General features: G+C 49.1%; 1 protein-coding gene across 1 annotated transcript in view; it reads right to left on the bottom strand.

Annotated features, from left to right (window-relative positions):
• The window catches only part of CCDC30 (coiled-coil domain containing 30), a 117,307-nt gene that overhangs the window by 6,667 nt on the left and 90,951 nt on the right, over positions 1 to 19,689 (bottom strand). Inside the window, exons 17-22 of the mRNA XM_065421120.1 lie at positions 19,197 to 19,373; positions 17,674 to 17,883; positions 12,760 to 12,917; positions 5,375 to 5,540; positions 3,550 to 3,662; positions 1,337 to 1,478 (exon numbers count right to left, since the gene is read on the bottom strand). Of these exons, the coding sequence (XP_065277192.1) occupies positions 1,337 to 1,478; positions 3,550 to 3,662; positions 5,375 to 5,540; positions 12,760 to 12,917; positions 17,674 to 17,883; positions 19,197 to 19,373 (966 nt within the window). The remainder of the gene's footprint in view (positions 1 to 1,336; positions 1,479 to 3,549; positions 3,663 to 5,374; positions 5,541 to 12,759; positions 12,918 to 17,673; positions 17,884 to 19,196; positions 19,374 to 19,689) is intronic.

Here is a 19,689-nt window from a genome sequence, read left to right as displayed (position 1 = left end):
AGTTCAGAGCCCCGGCACCTCTGGGCCTGGCAGGTCAGAGCCCGGCACCTCTGGGCTTGGCAGTTCAGAGCCCCGGCACCTCTGGGCCTGGCAGGTCAGAGCCCGGCACCTCTGGGCTTGGCAGTTCACAGCCCGGCACCTCTGGGCCTGGCAGGTCAGAGCCCCGGCACCTCTGGGCCTGGCAGTTCAGAGCCCCGGCCCCTGTGGGCCTGGCAGGTCAGAGCCCCGGCACCTCTGGGCCTGGCAGGTCAGAGCCCCGGCACCTCTGGGCCTGGCAGGTCAGAGCCCCGGCACCTCTGGCCTTGGCAGTTCAGAGCCCTGTCACCTCTGGGCTTGGCAGTTCAGAGCCCCGGCACCTCTGGGCCTGGCAGTTCAGAGCCCCGGCACCTCTGGGCCTGGCAGTTCAGAGCCCCGGCACCTCTGGGCCTGGCAGTTCAGAGCCCGGCACCTCTGGGCCTGGCAGTTCAGAGTCCCGGCACCTCTGGCCTTGGCAGTTCAGAGCCCTGGCACCTCTGGCCTTGGCAGGTCAGAGCCCCGGCACCTCTGGGCCTGGCAGGTCAGAGCCCCGGCACCTCTGGGCCTGGCAGGTCAGAGCCCGGCACACCTGGGCTTGGCAGGTCAGTTATGGATGTAAAGAAATTGCTTGAACCCCGGCACCTCTTTCATTACATATTAAGCCCTGGGCAGGTGGTTCAAACACGAGGTGACTTCACTTCCCGAATATTGTCCTTTTTCTGGCTCATCATAACGCCGAACAAGCTTGGTCTAGACAATCCCTTTGTGTGAACCTGTTTCTCTCGGTGAGGACTGGAGCCTTTGTCTAGTTACTCACAGTGGTTTATACGGTACGGGCTCTGCTGAGCTCTTAGCTCCCCATGCTGGCTCCCAGATTCCTGAACCACACACACAACGTCTGCCTTGGGGGCTCTGTGCGACATGAGCTAAGCCTCCATCCAAACAGCTGGGCCATGCTAAGTTCCTAAGGCGTGCATGCCAGTGCCCCTGCTAGGGCAGCTTCCACTTTGGGACCCTCCTGGAGCAGCAGCCCCCCAGTCAGGGCCGGCTCCAGGGTTTTTGCCACCCAAAGCGGTGGAAAAAAAAGAAAGAAGCCGCGATCGTGATCGGTGGCAGCGCCACCGCGCCGCTTCATTCTTCGGCGGCAATTCGGCGGCAGGTCCTTCCCTCCGAGAGGGACCGAGGGACCCGCTGCCGAATTGCTGCCGAAGAGCTGGACGTGCCGCCCCTTTCCATTGGCCACCCCAAGCACCTGCTTGCTGCACTAGTGCCTGGAGCCGGCCCTGACCCCAGTGGAAAGCTCTGTCATCTGCTTCCTCACCTTTCCCGTCTGGCTCCTGGACAGCACAATTTCACTTTCAAGCTGTTTAATCCTCACATCTCTTTGCTTCACTTCATGAACAAATGTCTCCTTGGCTCTGCGGAGCTTGGCTTTATGGCGGAGTTGCCGCTCGTTGTGTTTCCTGAGAAAGGAGAGGGATAGCTCAGTGGTTTGAGCATTGGCCTGCTAAACCCCAGGTTGTGAGTTCAATCCTTGAGGGGGCCATTTAGGGGTATGGGGCAAAAATCTGTCTGGGGATTGGTCCTGCCCTGAGCAGGGGGTTGGACTAGATGACCTCCTGAGGTCCCTTCCAACCCTGATATTCTATTCTATAAATAGCAGCCTATTAAAATGCTTGACTGGTTTTTTACACGAAGAACAATACACTAGATGCCTAGCACTTGCTCAGATTGCCACATGGAATCTGTACAATCCCGGGACGGGTGAGAGGAAGGAGAATATTGCCCAGGCGGAACAATACACCCAGTGGATCTGCTGTGGGGTCAATGTAGCCAGTCCAAATGCTGAGTGACCAGCCTAACTGACGGATACTGTCGTTTCTCTGAAATGGTTCCAACTTCCCCCATTCAAAGCCAGCCTTTGAATGTGCCCCAGAAGCGGTACCAACCTCTGGGCCCAGTTCAGAGCCCTCTGAGCTCTGTTAGCTCAGACAGAAGCCTGCCGGCCTCGGGAACTGTCTGCACCCTAAGGTGGGGAGCATGACTGTTGAGAGATGAGCCCACAAACTTTTCATCTTCCTATTGGCCACGAATCCAAACTCCAAACCACAGTAACAAGGCTCTTGTCTCTGTACCTCACGTCTGGGTCTGCCCACCTTGGTTTTTGTTTGTTTTTAAATAAGCTACAACTTCAGCCGATCAGAAAGCAGTTTCTGAAGCAGGGCCCACGCTTTCCACAAGTTGGCTCCTAGAAGGGTCCGATCCAATCCTTCCCCAGGAGACCAGGACAGACAGCAATTCCAGCCTGTCTAGTGAATAAACCTGGGATGAGGCTTCAACCACGTCTAGCTTCCCTTTCTCAGCTTTGGCTCTGGAGATGCCAGGCTCAGTTCCTCCCTACTTGGTCTTACTGCCCTGCAATCCCTGGAACCTGCGGCGTGACACTGGCAGAACACTGGGGTAATGCGGCAGTGAACTCCGCACTCTGCGTTCACCCCTCCATTCCCAGGATAATCAGTCAGAGCGTCTCCTTCCTTGCTGCTTAAAATCTTCATCAATTTATTCACTTATTGGTGCAGATTGAACTCCAGAAACGTGCCCACATACAGACTGTAAGTGCCCTGACAACCAGCTGCTGGAAAATAACCACCCAACATCACATCACAACACAATAAACCAGCTCACAGCCACGAAATCAAATCAGCAGAACATCCCCCATCCCACACCACCCACTTCTCCAAATGCCCTGTCAAGAAGATGGGCTTTTGCAGGGGCTTTTAAGGTCAACACATTAGGCCACTTTGGATGTAATGAGGGCGCTAGCTCCAAAGCAAAGATTCCCTCATGGAGAAGACGTACTGGTAACTCTTTCTCTTTAATGCCAGCAGTGTGTCTGCTGTGGCAGGCTGGCCCAGAGAGGTGTCTCTCAGGAAGACAGGACACAAGCCATTGTAGGCTGTATAGGTCAAAATTAGTACGTTCAACTCCACCTGGAAACCAACAGGCAGACAATTACAGTTGCTCAGAAAGAAACAAAACGACATTCTGGAAACAATTCAAAATTTTGTTTCAAAGTTTTTCAAAAAATCAAAACATTTCAACCAAAATCAAATACCTCAAATATTGTGAACTTGTTTGAAACTGGAATGTTTTGTGAGTCTGGTTCAAACCTGATTGTAAAAGACTTTTCCGTCAAAAAACGTTTAGATGAAAAATGGCTGAAGAGCTCTACAGCCAGTGCAGGTCCTGCAGCACCAGTGCTGTGTGCACCTGCTCACATGGTGCCTGTGCCCTGCCCCTCCCTCAGCTCCTGAATGGAAGAACACAGAATGAAGTAGCTGCAGAAGTGGGACATTTACTCTGCCTGATTCTCTTTGAAGATGTCAACTGAAAGCAGATCTCTCAGTGCTGACTGGATTTTACACGGGAGACCAAAGTTTACACTATAAGCCACTCCACTGTCACAACAGGGACACAAAGAGTAGATGCAGTGCAACCTCATTTCTCCGTGGCCCCTGCTGCTTTGGTAATTACCTGACGTAGATATCGAGCTGCTTCAGGAGACGATCATATTCCTCGTGGAGCGTTTCCTTCTCTTGCTGCAACAGCGACAGCTGCTCTGAAAGGTTCTGATTGGTTTTTTGACACTGGAGCTGCTGAAAAACAGATGCATGTTTTAGAATTTCTCTTTAAAAAAATGTAGGGACTGAAAATGTCCTTTCAATCCTTGTGCTCCCGGCTCTGGGCTCAACAGCTTCTCTGTCAGAAAGCCTCCTTTTTGCCCCAGTAACCAGACAAAGGAACAATCATATCTAGTCTATCCTGCTCTTGCCACAGGAGGAGTCTGCCTCTTCCTAACTCAGTTGGAAGAATGTGGATTTCCCTGTTGCTCCTGGGAGGGACACAGAGTGAAGGGACACAGCTCCCAGGTGTATTGTCTCCCACATGGATTGCTGTGCAAAAGGCCCCATGCTCTGAAAGGAAAGGGGCTGCCTTCTCCTGTTCCATCCTCCTGCCCCCACCCAACCCTCCCACGGAGCTCTAGTCACAATAAGCTTTAGGCCTTGTCTATGACACAAGGGCACAGCTGCAGTGTTGCAGTGTAGATGCTTCCTACACCAACGGCAGGGGGTTTTCTGTGGATGCAATTATGCCACCTCTCCAGGAGGCAGTAGCTAGGTTAATAGAAGCACTCTTCCATTTGCCTACCTGCGTCTACACCAGGGGTTAGGTCAGTCTCACTACAGCGCTCAGGGCATGACTTTTTCACAGCCCTGAGCGACACAGCTAGGTGGAGCTAATTTTTAAGTGTAGCCCAGGCATTAACCAGGGGGGTGGGATGGTGTTGTGAAGGGGACCACAGAGAGCTCCCTCTGTTTTCACATTACTCATATTCTAATCCAGGCCCCTAAGAGATGCTGAACACCTGGAATCCCTGTTGAAATGAGTGGGAGCTGCAGGAGCTCAGAACCTCTCAGGATTTGACCCTGTGTTATCAAGTTCTGGGCACGGGCCCTGCAACTCCACTGCTCCGAGACTGAGCCCTCTGGCTCCAGCGCCTCTGTTCTCACTGTGGCTCTTTAGTGGGTCCAAATGAGCGTTGACTCCTGGTGGAGACTTCACTGGGGAGCAAGACAACCAGCGGGGATTTCTAGCAAAGCAGGACAACCTATTCAGAAAAACCAGCATTTACCAGTCAACTAGAACACCACTAGAGCACGGTACTAAAGGGTCCTTAGGTTAGCGTGGAAAAGGAAAACTTCACTGAGAGCCCATGCTGGCGGAATTACCTGCCCCTGCTGTCCAAAGCCTCCTGGATTTCATCTCTCTCTGTTTCTTTCCCCTCTACCCTGGGCAGCTGCAATCTTCTATCCCAGTCTGCTCATACCAAGCCTCTTGTCCCCAGCTGCAGCCATGCCGTGTTCACACGTCCTGTTTCCTACAGCTCCCAGCCATTAAAAGTTAATGTCCAGTCTTTGGTCCTCCATTGTATCTCCCAAGGCAAATTCATCCGTATGGGGACAGTTCTTGATAGTTCATTCATACCAACCCAGGCAGGCCTACGTGACACCAACATCCCCATCCCCTATCCGCCTGTCCCAGAGGAGAAATTAACTCCTTCACACCCAGTGGGTAGCAATACAAAGTGAGTGAGGATATGGAGTCACACATATCTTTCATAACAAGGCCACAAACATTTCCACATTCTCCACAGCAGCATTATCAGCTGACAGGGAAGTACTGACTCTTAGCTTGATGGTCTGTATTGAAGTTAGTCATTAGAACAGCAGCATCATTTATGCCACCAACCTGTCCCCTTCCCAAACAGCCATCCCCAGAGCAGCCATGTGTAACTTACCTCATTTAATGCTGTTTTTTTCCCCTCCTCTAATATACGCAATTGTGCCTCCTGCTGCTGAAACCTGACCTGCAGCTCAGCATGCGTCTTGGCCAGCAAAGTCTCAGTCTCGTGTGAGTGTCTGAGCTGTTGCTGCAGCTCCTCTGCATGCTGATCCAGGAGCTTCCTAAAAGCATGTCATGGCAATGAGGCAACAATGGACAACCGCTGATAAGAAGTCAAGTTGACAGGGTTTCACAGTTACTCTGGGCCTGGTCCCCACAGAGATTTTGTATCAGTATAAATAGTTATATCAATACAACCCCTAGTATGAACCCAGTTATATTGGTATAAAGGCGCCTTATACCAGCATAGTTTGTTCTCCTTTCCACATGGCAATAAGCTTTACTGGCATAAGCACCTTTATTCTGGTATAACTGCATCCACACTGGGGGAGTTGTACCCTTTTAACTACATTGGTATGGTTAAAGAGGTGTAGACCAGGCCAGTTACTAATGCAAAGCCCCCTCTGAAGATCATTAGTCATTAGAGCTGTGAATCAGAAAGACAATGACATGAAATGAGCTAAGAATACAGTGACCTAGGGACCCACTGATGCCAACTGGCAGAGGACACGGGGGGTCATAGGGTTTTACAGGGATCCCCTGGGTCGGATATTTGCATAACAGTTCATTGAAGGCTGGCATGTGAGATCTCTACTGAGAGCCAGTAGCCCACTGGTCATCATAACCAGTATGAAATGTATGTACGGATAATATTTAAGGATTTATGTACCTATCCTGAAAATGATGCTCTTAAGTAGGGCTGTCAATGAATTGCAGTTAACTTACATGATTGATTTAAAAAAATTAATCGCGATTAAACATATTAATCGTGATTAATGGCAGCTTTAATCGCACTGTTAAACAATAATAGACTAGCAATGGAAATTTATTAAATATTTTGGACTTTTTCTACATTTTCAAATATATTGATTTCAATTACAACATAGAATACAAAGTGTACATGCTCACTTTTTATTATTTTTTATTACAAATGTTTGCACTGTAAAAATGATAAAAGAAATAGTATTTTTCAATTCACCTCCTACAAGTACTGTAGTGCAATCTCTTTGTTGTGAAAGTGCAACTTGCAAATGTAGATTTTTTATTAAATAACTGCACTCAAAAACAAAACAATGTAAAACTTTAGAGCCTACAAGTCCACTCAGTCCTACTTCTTGTTCAGCCAATTGCTAAGACAAACAATCATAGAATCATAAAATATCAGGGTTGGAAGGGACCTCAGGAGGTCATCTAGTCCAACCTCCTGCTCAAAGCAGGACCAATCCTCAACTAAATCATCCAAGTTTGTTTACATTTATGGGGGATAATGCTGCCCACTTATTTACAGTGTCACCTGAAAGTGAGAAAAAGGCATTCACATGGCACTTTTGTAGCCAGCATTGCAAGGTATTTACATGCTAAACATTCATATGCCCCTTCATGCTTCAGCCACCATTCCAGAGGACATGCTTCCATGCTGATGACGCTCGTTAAAAATGACTGAACTCCTTGGGGAAGAACTGTATGTCTTCTGCTCTGTTTTACCCACATTCTGCCATATATTTCATGTTATAGCAGTCTTGGATGATGACTCAGCACATGTTGTTCTTTTTAAGAACACTTTCACTGCAGATTTGACAAAATGCAAAGAAGGTACCAATGTGAGATTTCTAAAGATAGCTACAGCACTCGACCCAAGGTTTAAGAATCTGAAATGTCTTCCAAAATCTGAGAGGGACGAGGTGTGGAGCAGGCTTTCAGAAGTCTTAAAAGAGCAACACGCTGATGCAGAAATTACAGAACCTGAACCACGAAAAAAGAAAATCAACCTTCTGCTGGTGGCATCTGACTCAGATGATGAAAATGAACATGCGTTGGTCTGCGCTGCTTTGGATCGTTATCGAGCAGAACCCGTCATCAGCATGGACACATGTCCTCTGGAATGGTGGTTGAAGCATGAAGGGACATATGAATCTTTAGTGCATCTGGCACATAAATATCTTGCGATGCCGGCTACAAAAGTGCCATGCGAATGCCTTTTCTGACTTTCAGGTGTCACTGTAAACAGGAAGCTGGCAGCATTATCTCCCATAAGTTCAACTTTCATGATAAAGAGATTGCACTACAGTACTTGTAATGGGGGAATTGAAAAATACAATTTCTTTTGTTTTTTAAAGTGCAAATATTTGTAATAAAAATAAATATAAAGTGAGCAATGTACACTTTGTATTCTGTGTTGTAACTGAAATCAATATATTAGAAAATGTAGAAAAACGTCCAAAAATATTTAAATAAATGATATTCTAATATTGTTTAACAGTGCGATTAATCATGTGATTAATCGCGATTTATTTTTTAATCGCTTGACAGCCCTACTCTTAAGGTCTTGGAGTTAAGGCAAATCACCAGGAGGTGCTATACCTTGGAAATGTTCCTTCAAGGCAGGAGGTAACAGAGACCTCTCGCCCTATGCGATGATTGGTGTGTTCTGTTTTATGCCTCACTGTGTGCCTATTTGCATACTGAGCCACAGGCAAAAGAAGAGATTGAGAAATCTACAAGAGAGCAAATCTACAAAATGAAACCAACAGCAGGGGGTGAGCAGTTTATGAATAAAGACAAAGGATGGGATTGGTATATCTTGGGGGCCAAAGAAACACATGGAATCCATCACCTCAGAGGCAAGGTGACAGTGCGTCTGTCTCATGAAAGGAGGGTCACAGGCAACCTGGCTGTAAAGTGCTGCTGAGAAATACTTGGTTAGACAGAAGAGTATCTAGTAAATTAAGTCTAGGCTCTAGAATGTGTGCTAGGATTTTATTTTATATGTAACCATTTGTTTCCATTCTTCCACTTGCAACTACTTGAAAATCTCTGTTAAATAAACAGACTTTATTTCACTCTGTACATATGCAAGTGCCGTGTGTTAAGCGGAGTGGTGATCGGAGGTGCCTGGTAAGCTAGAGTATATTGTTTCTTTGGAAGCAGCCAATCTGTGAATATTGTGAGGGTCCAGTGGACCAGCGGCTGGACACATCAGGGAGATGCTCAGAGGATTCAGGGGTTGGAGTGTGCCTATCGCTAACCTGTAGAGAGACAGCAGGACCTGCAAGGCCCAAAGGGTGTGTGTTGCCCATGGCTGATGGAGTTGCGGAGTTGAACCCGGCAGACAAAGACGGGGCTTCCCCATGGCAAGGACAGAGGGGAGCGAGGTGCCTCCCAACCTTGGGTAACCCCAGGAAGCGTCACCAATGCTAACGGCATCTCTTTGTGTTGTGCCCACTCCACATTTTGCCATTCCTGGAGTCAAAGACCTTGTGATGGGGAAAAGAAAGACTTATTTTAGGACTTGTCTACATGGGAAAGTTAGTTGTGAAATAAGCTAGGGAATGTAAAATGCAATAGCTTCTCCACACTAGCTCCCCGACGAGTCGCTCTTATTCCACTTCCAAAATGGATTAACCAATGCGGAATAGCTATTCCCCAGTGTAGACAAGCGCGGAGTCCATCCTCACCTGAGAGCAGGTGCAGGTCCTACCCAGCCACTGCAGGAGGTGCACTTCCGAAGTTCATTCCGGTTCTAGGGATATTTTGGTTCTAGCCGCATTCACCATTATCGGTACAGGGAGTCCCCCTGAAACCGCCAATATCTCCAGGACCAGAATGACCTTGTTAACCTTACCCGTTGTGCTATACCCCAAAGCAAACATGCCGTAGAACCCCTCCCCCGCTTCGGAACCGTGCAGCATAATCTAGGGGGAAGTTTCCCGCAGTGACTGATGCAGCAATGTCTGCCTGAGTTTACACAGGAACAGGGACTGTAGTGGGATGTGCCCCATTCAGTCTCAGGGGGAGTTAATGCTGAGGCCAACTGACCACCATTTAGAAGTTGACATTGTTAACTCTTTCATTGCCGATCACCCAGCCAATGTGTCTCTCCGTTGGTATTGAACGCCCTGGTGAATGCTGCGGTGGGGGGCAGTGGGGAAGGCAGGTGCTGTTGAAGGTTGCTGGGGTGGGGAATTATGGGCCTAATTCAGTCTGAGGTTACAGGACCCTAGTGGCAGAAAGTCCACCAAGAGCAGTGGCTGGGGAGTGGGTGAGATCAGCACCACTGCCAGGCAGCCTCTGCAGTGGAGTTCACACAGAGGACATCCTAGCGCGCAAAGCTACGGAGGTGCTGCAGCAGCTCCTCTGCATGCTGATCCAGGAACTTCCTGAAAACATGGCATGGCAATGAGGTAGAATCCCTGACGGTCCTGCCTTCCCTCCAGGGTAAATGATTCTCCTGATCCAGCTGCCCCTGTGGGTTGCGTCCCCTTGTCCTTGAAGGAACAACTCAGGCTCTAGGAGTTCACAAAAATCTCTCTACATATTACCACAGCCCTAATCATCTTTGTTGCTGTGAAATGCACTGTATTATCTATGCAGCCTGGCACACTCTGCTGTGGCCATTCCAATCAGCACCAAGTCCTTTCCTCCCTTCGTCCCATCTAACTTGCTGAATATTCACACATGCGTTTTCCAAGACTAGAGTCCAGTCCCCACCTCCTTAACTTACCCACACTTCTCTGTAATCTCAGCACGCTATGCCCTTGGCCAGTGACCCCTGCTATGTTCGACTGGCTATAAATGCAGACATTACATCTGATGCTATTTCTCATTTCACTTAACAATATGTTCAGACAGACATACAGATAACATTAGCTACCATCTCTCTAGGTTCTTATACTGTGCCCATCACCATGGTATCTGAGTGCCTGCTCTGCTGCTCAGCCTTGTGGGTAGGGCCCTACCAAATTCACGGTCCATTTTGGTCAATTTCATGGTCATAGGATTTAAAAAATAATAAATTTAATGATTTCAGCTATTTAAATCTCAAATTTTATGGCGTTATAATTGTAGGGGTCCTGACCCAAAAAGGAGTTGTGTGGGGGGGTGTCACAAGGTTATTGTAGGGGGGGTTGCGGTACTGCTACCCTTACTTCTGCGCTGCTGCTGGCGGTGGCGCTGCCTTCAGAGCTGGGCAGCTGGAAAGCGGCGGCTGCTGGCTGGGATCCCAGCTCTGAAGGCAGCAGCACAGAAGTAAGGCTGGCATGGTATGGTATTGCCACCCTTACTTCTGCGCTGCTGCTAGCGGGGCGCTGCCTTCAGAGCTGGGCCCTCAGTCAGCAGCCACCACTCTCCGGCTACCCATCTTGAAGGCAGAGCAGAAGTAACGGTGGCAATACTGCAATCCCCCTAAAATAACCTAGCGACCCCCTTGCAACTCCTTTTTGGGTCAGGACCCCCAATTTGAGAAACGCTGGTCTCCCCTGTGAAATTTGTATAGTATATAGTAAAAGTGCACAAAAGACCAGATTTAATGGGGGGAGACCAGATTTCCCAGTCCGTGACACGTTTTTCATGGCAGTGAATTTGGTAGGATCCTACTTATGGGACTCAAACTTGTCTCTCCTTCCAGTGAAGATTTAATGCTATTGACTATACTTGTCTGGACCCTTCCTGCCCCTTTCCCAATTTGAGAAATGAAATACACTGTTACGTTTCTATTCAGGGCCAGACTGGGGGTTCAAACAGCCTCTTGTACTCTTGGTCCTGATGCCTACATATTTTATCCTGTCCATTTTTACCTGCCAGTGTGGTACAGTAGCTATAATGGATTCCAGGTAAATGCCATCCACTGTCTGCCCTTCATCACTAGTCTTTGTTACTCCTTTCAATAATGCAGGTAATGAATCACATCAGAACATATCCTCAGTGAGGGGTGGGGGAGAACCCAGGAGTTTGGTAATGCTGAAAGTGACCGACTCTTAGTGTCCAATGACACACAAAGCTGGAGCACTTTCTAAAGGCTTAGCCCAGAGAAAAGCCGAAGGTGTTATTCACATCAAGTCTGTGGACCATGGCTTTGCCAGGATGGGACAAATAAAATCCACAGGATGATGAAGGTGGAACTCTGTGGCCTTTGCTTTGCTGTATAGCTATACTGGCAAAGCCCCCTAGTGTAGACACAGCTTATACCAAACAAAGGAGTTTTTCTGCTGGCGTAGCTAAACCTCTTCCCCGAATGACATCAGCTATGTGGACAGAAGCACTTTTCTCTCAGCATAGCTGTGTCTGCACTGGGGGGTTGCCGGCATCGCTGTGTTGGCTGAGCGGGGGTCTCTTCACACCCTGACTAACTTAGCTAGACTGACAAAAATGTGTAGTGCAGACCTGACCTGTCAGTCACCCCTTTGGAAGGAACTTAGCATGTGTCCATAACACCAACTTATCTTTAAAGGCTGTAGTCAACGGGATCACTCGCTAGGGCCTGCTGCTCACTCGCTCTAGGAGCTGAAGTCCAGATGCCATGACGATGGGCACACTATAACCAAGGCCCTGCGTACTCTGCAGCAAGCTAGACCTAGCTTTTGTGGTGAGGTCTCTGGATTCTGCAGCCTCTGGTGGAAATCTGGACCGTCCCTGGCAGCTTTGGGTGAATTTAAAACATTGAGGTTTTCGTTGAGTTATAAACCTGGCAAACCCTCTCTGCCAGGTCCATGTACTCCTCCAGTCAGGAGCAGAGTGGTTTTGTGGCCAGTGCACTGGACTGGTAGTCAGGAGAGCTGGGTTTTATTCCCAGCTCTCCCACGGACTTGCTGCATGACCTTGGGCAAGTCACTTCCTCTCTCTGTTCCCCCTCCAACCTTTGTCCGTCATGTTTATTTAGACTATATGTTCTCTGGGGCAAGGACCATCTTGTGCCCTGTATTTGTACAGCACCCAGCCCAGCGGGGCTCTGATCTTGCTTGTAGCCTGAAGGTGCTGCCACATCACATATAGAAATAATAATGCTAAAACCCCATTCTGGGGCAGGAAGGCTTTTTGCTGAGCTGAGGCACCCTCTGACTGGAATGTAGAACACTGGCAGGCTGGATATTTGCTCCTTCCGGAGGTTTTTGCTGCTTGTGATTAGGCCTTTGCAGCCCCCAGTGGAGTTTGCTTGCAGCACTCACCATGCGACACTCAAGTCACACAGCCCCAAGAGCACTGCTCAGAGCTCCCTCTCCAGGATTTGGATTTCTGCAGGGGAGACCATGACAAAAGCATTCCCCTGCCACCTCCCTCCTCCTTCCTACAGTGCCCATCACCACAGGCTGGTGAGAGTGGGACACCCTTAGTTCTGGGTGGGAGGGGATCCCCATTTCCCGTTCAGGCTAAAGCAGTAATGCAGCCCTATTCCACTGCCAGGCAGAGCACCATGTAAACGGTAGGCCAGCGTGTTCCCGGAGCAGCCAGCATCCTGGGACTAGCACCCCCTCATCTCAGCAACGTGACAACCTCAGTTCCTTTCACCTTTTCCGCTGCTCTTCCTGGAGCTGCCGCAGCAGATGAGTTTCCCTTTCTTGGGCCTCCTTTAACTCCTCCTCCATTTGCTTCCTGCCCAAAACGTGGGTCTCAGTTAGGCGGAGCTGGTGATAGGACTCCTTCAGCTTTTGCTGTAGCTCCAAAACCTTGGGGGAAATTGGTTGCAGATTAGACAAACAGTAAACGACAGGTTTTGGCTGGACGCTGTCAATAACAGCTGGCTACTGCACGTCAGCCTGGGCTGCTGGAGAACGGAACCTGTCTCTGGTACAGTGTGCAGGGCCAGCCTCTCCCACCCCTGCTGCATGTTAATTTGTGGTACCGCAATGCCACCTCTGCTGCCTGAAGGAACGGCTTCTCCGAACCTCCCTGGCACAGGGAATGCACAGACAGCGCCTACATTAGAAGCAAGAGGCAGACCAAGGACAGGGTAGGCCCGTTACTCAGTGAGGAGGGAAAAACAATAACAGAAAATGTGGAAATGACAGAGGTGCTTAATGATTTCTTTGCCTCGGTTTTCACCAAGAAGGTTGGTGGCGTCTAACATAGTTAATGTCAGTGAAAATGAGGTAGGATCAGAGGCTAAAATAGGGAAAGAACAAGTTAAAAATTACTTAGACAAGTTAGATGTTTTCAAGTCACCAGGGCCTGATGAAATACATCCTAGAATACTCAAGGAGCTGACTGAGGAGATAGCTGAGCCATTAGCGATTATCTTTGAAAAGTCATGGAAGACAGGAGAGATTCCGGAAGATTGGAAATGGGCAAATACAGCAACAATCTAAAAAAAGGGGAATAAGGACAACCCGGGAAATTACAGAGCAGTCATCTTAACTTCAGTACCTGGAAAGATAATGGAGCAAATAATAAAGCAATTTATTTGCAAACATCTAGAAGATAATACGGTGATAAGTAACAGTCAGCATGGATTTGTCAAGAACAAATCATGTCAAACCAACCTGATAGCTTTCTTTGACAGGGTAACATATACCATTAGACGTGGTATATCTTGACTTTAGTAAAGCTTTTGATACTGTCTCACATGACCGTCTCATAAACAAACTAGGGAGGGGGGGGAAAACTGGTTGGAAACCGATCCCAGACAGTAGTTATCAGTAGTTCACAGTCAAGCTGGAAGGGAATAATGAGTGGGGTCCCGCAGGGCAGAGCCGTAACTAGCTATTTTTGCACCCAAGGCAAGAATATAAAATTGCGCCTCCCCCCCCGCACCTCTGGCAGCGCCACCCCCCGTTGGCTCCTCCAGCCGCGTCCCACTCTTGGCTCCTCCGAGCGCACCGTGGCTATGCTGCGCCCCCCCCCCCCATGCTCCTCCGCCCGTGCCCCCCTTGGCTCTTCCAGCCGCACCGTGCCGTGCCCTCCCTTGGCTCCTCCAGCCGCGTCCCCCCCTTGGCTCCTCCGGGCGCGCCACCCCCCCCCTTGGCTCCTCCGGCCACGTTGCGGCCATGCTGCGCCCCCCCCCCTTGGCTCCTCCAGCTGCGCTGCCCCCCCCCGGCTCCTCCGGCCGCGCTGCGGCCATGCTGTGCCCCCCCTCACTACTCCCCCCTTGCTGCTCCGGCCGTGCCGCTCCCCCCTTGGCTCCTCCGGCCGTGCTGTGCCCCCCCCCCCCTCCGGCCACACCCCCTCCCGTGCTTCGCTCCTCTGGCTGTGCCGTGCCCCCCCCCCAGCTCCTCCGGCCGCACCCCGACCCTCGCGCCTCACTCCTCCGGCCGCACCGCCCCCCCTCGTGCCTCTCTCCTCCGGCCGCGCTGTGCCCCCCTGCTCCTCCAGCTGCACTGCCCCCCCCCTCGCGCCTCGCGTCCCCCCGCTCCTCCAGCTGCGTCCCCCCCTTGTGCCTCGCTCCTCCGGCTGTGCCGTGCCCCCCCCCTCGCGCCTCGCTCCTCCGGGCGCGCTGCGGCCATGCTGCGCCCCCCCCCCCCCATGCTCCTCTGGCCATGCCGCCCCCTTGGCTCCTCCAGCTGCACCGTGCTGTGCCCTCCCTTGGCTCCTCCGGCCGCGTCCCCCCCTTGGCTCCTCCGGGCACGCCAGCCCCTCCTTGGCTGCTCCTGCCACGTTGCGGCCATGCTGTGCCCCCCCCTCGGTGCTCCGGCCGCGCCGCTCCCCCCTTGGCTCCTCCGGCCGTGCCGTGCCCCCCCCCCGCTCCTCCAGCCGCACCGCCCCCCCGTTGCGCCTCGCTCCTCCGCCCGTACCGCAGCAGCGCCTCCCCCCCTCACTTTTTTTTTTTTTGGTGGCGGCAAAAAAGTTAGACCCGGCCCTGCGCTCCCCGCCCCAGCTCACCTCTGCTCTGCCTCCGCCTCCCTGGGCCTGAGCGTGCCACTGGTTGTTTCTCCGTGCTCCCAGGCTTCCCGCGCGAGCAGCTGATTCGCGGGAAGCGGGGGCTCGGAGAAGCAGGGGCGTAGTGTTCAGGGGAGGAGGCGGAGAGGCGGTGATTGCACCTCTCCCCTTTGTGCGCCCGAGGCAAGTGCTTCACTCGCCTCGCCCTTGTTACGGCACTGCCGCAGGGATCGGTTCTGGGTCCAGTTCTGTTCAATATCTTCATCAATGATTTAGATAATGGCATAGAGAGTACACTTTGCAAGGTTCTTTGGAGGGTAGGATTATAATTCAAAATGATCTGGACAAACTGGAGAAATGGTCTGAAGTAAATAGGATGAAATTCAATAAGGACAAATGCAAAGTACTCCACTTCCTTGGGTCTCTGGGCCCTGCTCCCCACACCATTCTATGTTACTGTGGATGAGGGTGGCTCACACAGTCACTATCGGTGGGCAGTCGGCTGGATGACTAGGGGGACTGGATGGGGGGGCTGAGCTAGGGTGGGAGGAGAGAGAGATTAGAAATGAGCAGTGATAGGGCTAGAGGGGCTTGGGAATGAGAGGAGAAGAGAACAGAGAGTGGGGTGAGATTGAAAACATGGAAAAAGGAAGAGCTCACAGTAAAGAGAGAAGAAATGGAGAAAGTGGAAGGAAATGAGTGAGAAGTAAAGAGAGAGTAACACACCCACAAGAGGAGAAAATAACAGATCTCACGAAGGTGAGGAGGAAAGCCAGGGCCACACAGCTAGGGCCCATCACAGAAAATTAGTAAAGCAGGATGTCCAAAGATTACAACAGGGCTCCCGTGACATCTGAGTATGTCTCTCTCCTGCCATAGGGTAGATGGTGCTGTGCAATGGAGACTAAACCGTACCAGAGACAGACCAGTGTCCCTGCCAGGAATGCTAACTCTGAAAGGCAGCCATGCAGAAGAGCTAGCAATGACCAGAGACAAGGGTCTGCAGCATTTCCTTTTTAAACCCCTATTTTCAGATATTCAGAGCTTTCTGAATTTTTAATTTTTCAGGCTGAGATTTTCCAGGTGGGGGTCTCTTCCAAAATATTGGGGGGGTTATTTTTATTTTTGGAAAGTGAGGGAGGAGGAGAATTTTCAGCAAAACTAGTTTATTTTTGTGTATATGGAAAGTAAAAAAATCCACTTTCTCCATTATAAAAAAAAAAATCTGATTTTTTTTCAAAACTTGCTCCAGCTGCAATTTGGCAGCTCCTCACCCTCACTAAGGAGAAGCGACTGTGAGTGATAACTGATTTTTATGTGACTGAGTCATCATGAGCCTATGAAAATCTCACCCAGAGCCTGTGCAGTACATTTGGAAAGAGATTTTCTAACTAAGTTTGTACAGCTTACACCAAAGTGAAGCTGCACAGTGCATGCCTAATTTAGTTGCATAGTGAAAAATTCAGTGAATGGAAGCAGTGACTGAGGCAGGGCTCCCCAGGTTGGAAACAAAATACTGGGTGAGATTCATAAATATGCTTTGCACTCTTCCAGCAACCCAAAGCAGATAGAACACCGGATTAACTGACTGCTCCAGTGAATCAGTGGGAGATACTAGACTGCATTTTTGAGGGTAGCCCTGATTTTCCTCTCATTTACATTGGTGTAAAGCATAACATTGATGTAACTACACAGTGAGGAATCAGGCTTGGTACCATAATGCATATGCACTTCGGGGCAGAGTTAAGGCTATCTGTGCAACCTAACTTTATTATTATTTGCCGCTACTGAGTGCTTACAGACTAGATCCTGCAAATAGACCCATGTGGACAGAGCTCAGCAACCACATACAGCCCCACTTACTTCTTTAGGATTCTAGGTGGACACATGGCTGCACCTGGATGACATGAACTGCAGGATTGGGCCTTAGTTTGCAACGTCTGCATAGTTTTTTGGATGGAATGTTTATAGAATAGTATTCAAATCAAAGTGGGGAGGTAGGAAAGATTTGCTTGCCTCTGCGTGAGTTTATCCCCATCTCTGTATGGATCTGATCCAAAGCTAACTAAAGCCAAGAAGAGCCTTTCTACTGATTTCAATGGGCTTTGGATTAGACCCCGTATTGCTAATCCAACTCAGAGATCACTTTATTAATTGTTATTATTATTAATATTGCTGGAGCACCTAGGAACCCCAGTCATGGACCAGCACCCCAGTGTGCTAGGCGCTGTACAAACACAGAACAAGAAGACAGTCCCTGCCCCAAAGGGCCCACAACCTAAGTAGCGGACAAGAGTTACCAAGTGGGTACAGACAGAACGGCAGACGCAGGAGTACAAGGAAACAATGGGGAAATATTCTGAATTTCAGAAATAAGATTTCAAAGATGATGTTCAGATCTGCATATTAACATATTCATTGTGTTTCTCGTAATAATTGAAATGCACTTCAAATACTTCTGAAAACCTCATAAGTGACCAAAAACTAGCAAACTGTGTATCTGAGTACTAAGACATTAGCTACCAGTGCATGCTTTTTAGTCTGAACTTCTGCAGACTACAACTGATGAATGCATATTTGATACTAATGCAATGTAGGTTGTATATTTACCTTTTTCTCTGCATCAGTAGCCCTAGATTTCTCCAGTGCAAGTTTCTCCTGCAGACTGCTCTGCAGTTTACTACTCTGGGAGTGCTTCAGCAGCTCTAGTTCAAGTTCTTTGACCTTCTGCTGACTGTGCTCCCATTGCACTGTGAGAGAGGAGCACATTTTGGTTGAGTCGGTTAACTTCAACTGGACTTGTCTCAGTTCAGCTTTGACCTGAGTTTGACAAGGAAAGAAAAGTACAGAATTGAGCACTGACTTCCATGTGCTTCAAGCAAAACAGACTGATGGGGGGGGGAGGGAGGCAGGGTTACTAGACAATCCAATACAGGTCTGTCTCATCTTACGCGGGGGTTCCGTTCCGTGGTTAGCACGTAAAGCGAAAACCGCGTATAGTCAAAATTACATTGAGTTCAATGGCGGGCGAAATCGCCCGCACTACAGGTACAGTATTAAAATTGTTATTTTTCTCTTTTTTTGTTTTTGCTGACCGCATAAAGCTGAAATCGCGCCTGTTAAATGCGTGTAAGATGCGACAGACCTGTATAGCGAAAGATAAACAAACGCAGAATGTTTTGTGCTGAGTCAGCGCCAATGCCAGCTGCTCCCAGGATCATCAGGAGAGTTGGGTTTTTGTATCCTTTAAAAAATGTCCTTGAAAAATCAAAGAAGAAATACTGGACTTGGGAAGATATTTCAATTAATGCAACAGTCGTTAGAGCCAGGTGGAGGAATGCAAATGTGTAAGTCTAGGACGAGATTTTCCCATTGCTCACAAGATTCAGCTCTACAGCTCTATTGGGACAGTCACTGATTTTCACATGTTTCCAGGACTCCTGCACTGGGATCCCATGAATGTGGATCTAAGATGGCAATTCTCAAAGAAGAAATCCCAACTTCTAGTTCCAGGGCTGACCTTTACTCCCCCTGTGGCCTGAGACTTAACCTCTCTGCCTCAGGTTCCCCCTCTGACAAGTGAAGAGAATAGCTACGTAACTTCCTCCCGGGGAGTTGCGAGGATGAATCAGTGAGCGTTTGACTAGCACATGGAAGAGGTAAAGCTACATCTATTACAGAGCTGGATCTGGTGGCAGGCCAGCAACTCCTCAATCACTCTCCAGCTCCGAAGTAATTACTGAGCACCCACCAGTCCTCCTCATTTGGGACTTCCTCAGATGATACAGGCTGGATACTAATTGGGATGCTACAGACTTTGGGCTAAATTCTGTCTCCTTTATGTTAAGACAACTTGATGCCACTCTGGCAATGGAAAAGAGGCCCTAATAATTTACTACCATTTTAAGTTACTGCCAATGCAGTGTAAAGGGCCTTTGCATTCATGAGAATCTGAGCCATGAGAAACTGAGCAAAACTTGCATCTCACCTTTTGTCTCTGAAAGAGCTGGGAATGAAACTCCCACATGTCCCCAAACTGGTGGAAACGCCCCTGGGCTCATGAGTGCTATAGCACACATGGTGTATGTACCCTGGTGGCTCTTTTCATGCTGTGGCACACACCGTGCACGTACCTTGGTGTTTTCTTGCTGCAGCAAGATATTATGCTTCTTTAAGTCCAAGTTTTTCTCCCTTTCATATCTCAGCTCTTTCTCAGCCGAGCTGCACAAATTCTGAACTCTGTGGAAATCCTGTCGCAATTGTTGCATTTCCTCCTGATGCTGCTGCAGGAGTCTCTCTCCAGACAAATACTGCATTAATAAGGAAACAGAGACATGTGAGGAGGGGGAAAATTAGCATGAAAGAAGGATTCTTGGTTGAAAAAAAGTCTTGATTAAAAGGGGAGGTGAAGGCAGCAATAAAAAATTTAAAAACTAATACATAGCAAATGTAAAAACAGGGAAGCTGCTAGCAATGAGTACTAATCAACAGTTAGGAAATGCAGACAATTGATAAGGGAAGCAAAAGGTATCAATGAAAATTCTGTGGCCAGTCAAATTCAGGAAAATAAGAAGGGATTCTTTAAATATTTCAGGCATAAACAAAATTCTTGCAAAGGTATAGGAC

Source organism: Emys orbicularis, chromosome 22 (genome assembly GCF_028017835.1).
Source record: "Emys orbicularis isolate rEmyOrb1 chromosome 22, rEmyOrb1.hap1, whole genome shotgun sequence".
Taxonomy (NCBI): domain Eukaryota; kingdom Metazoa; phylum Chordata; order Testudines; family Emydidae; genus Emys; species Emys orbicularis.
Note: the sequence above shows the minus strand (reverse complement) of the source record. Positions and strands in the feature narration are given on the sequence as shown.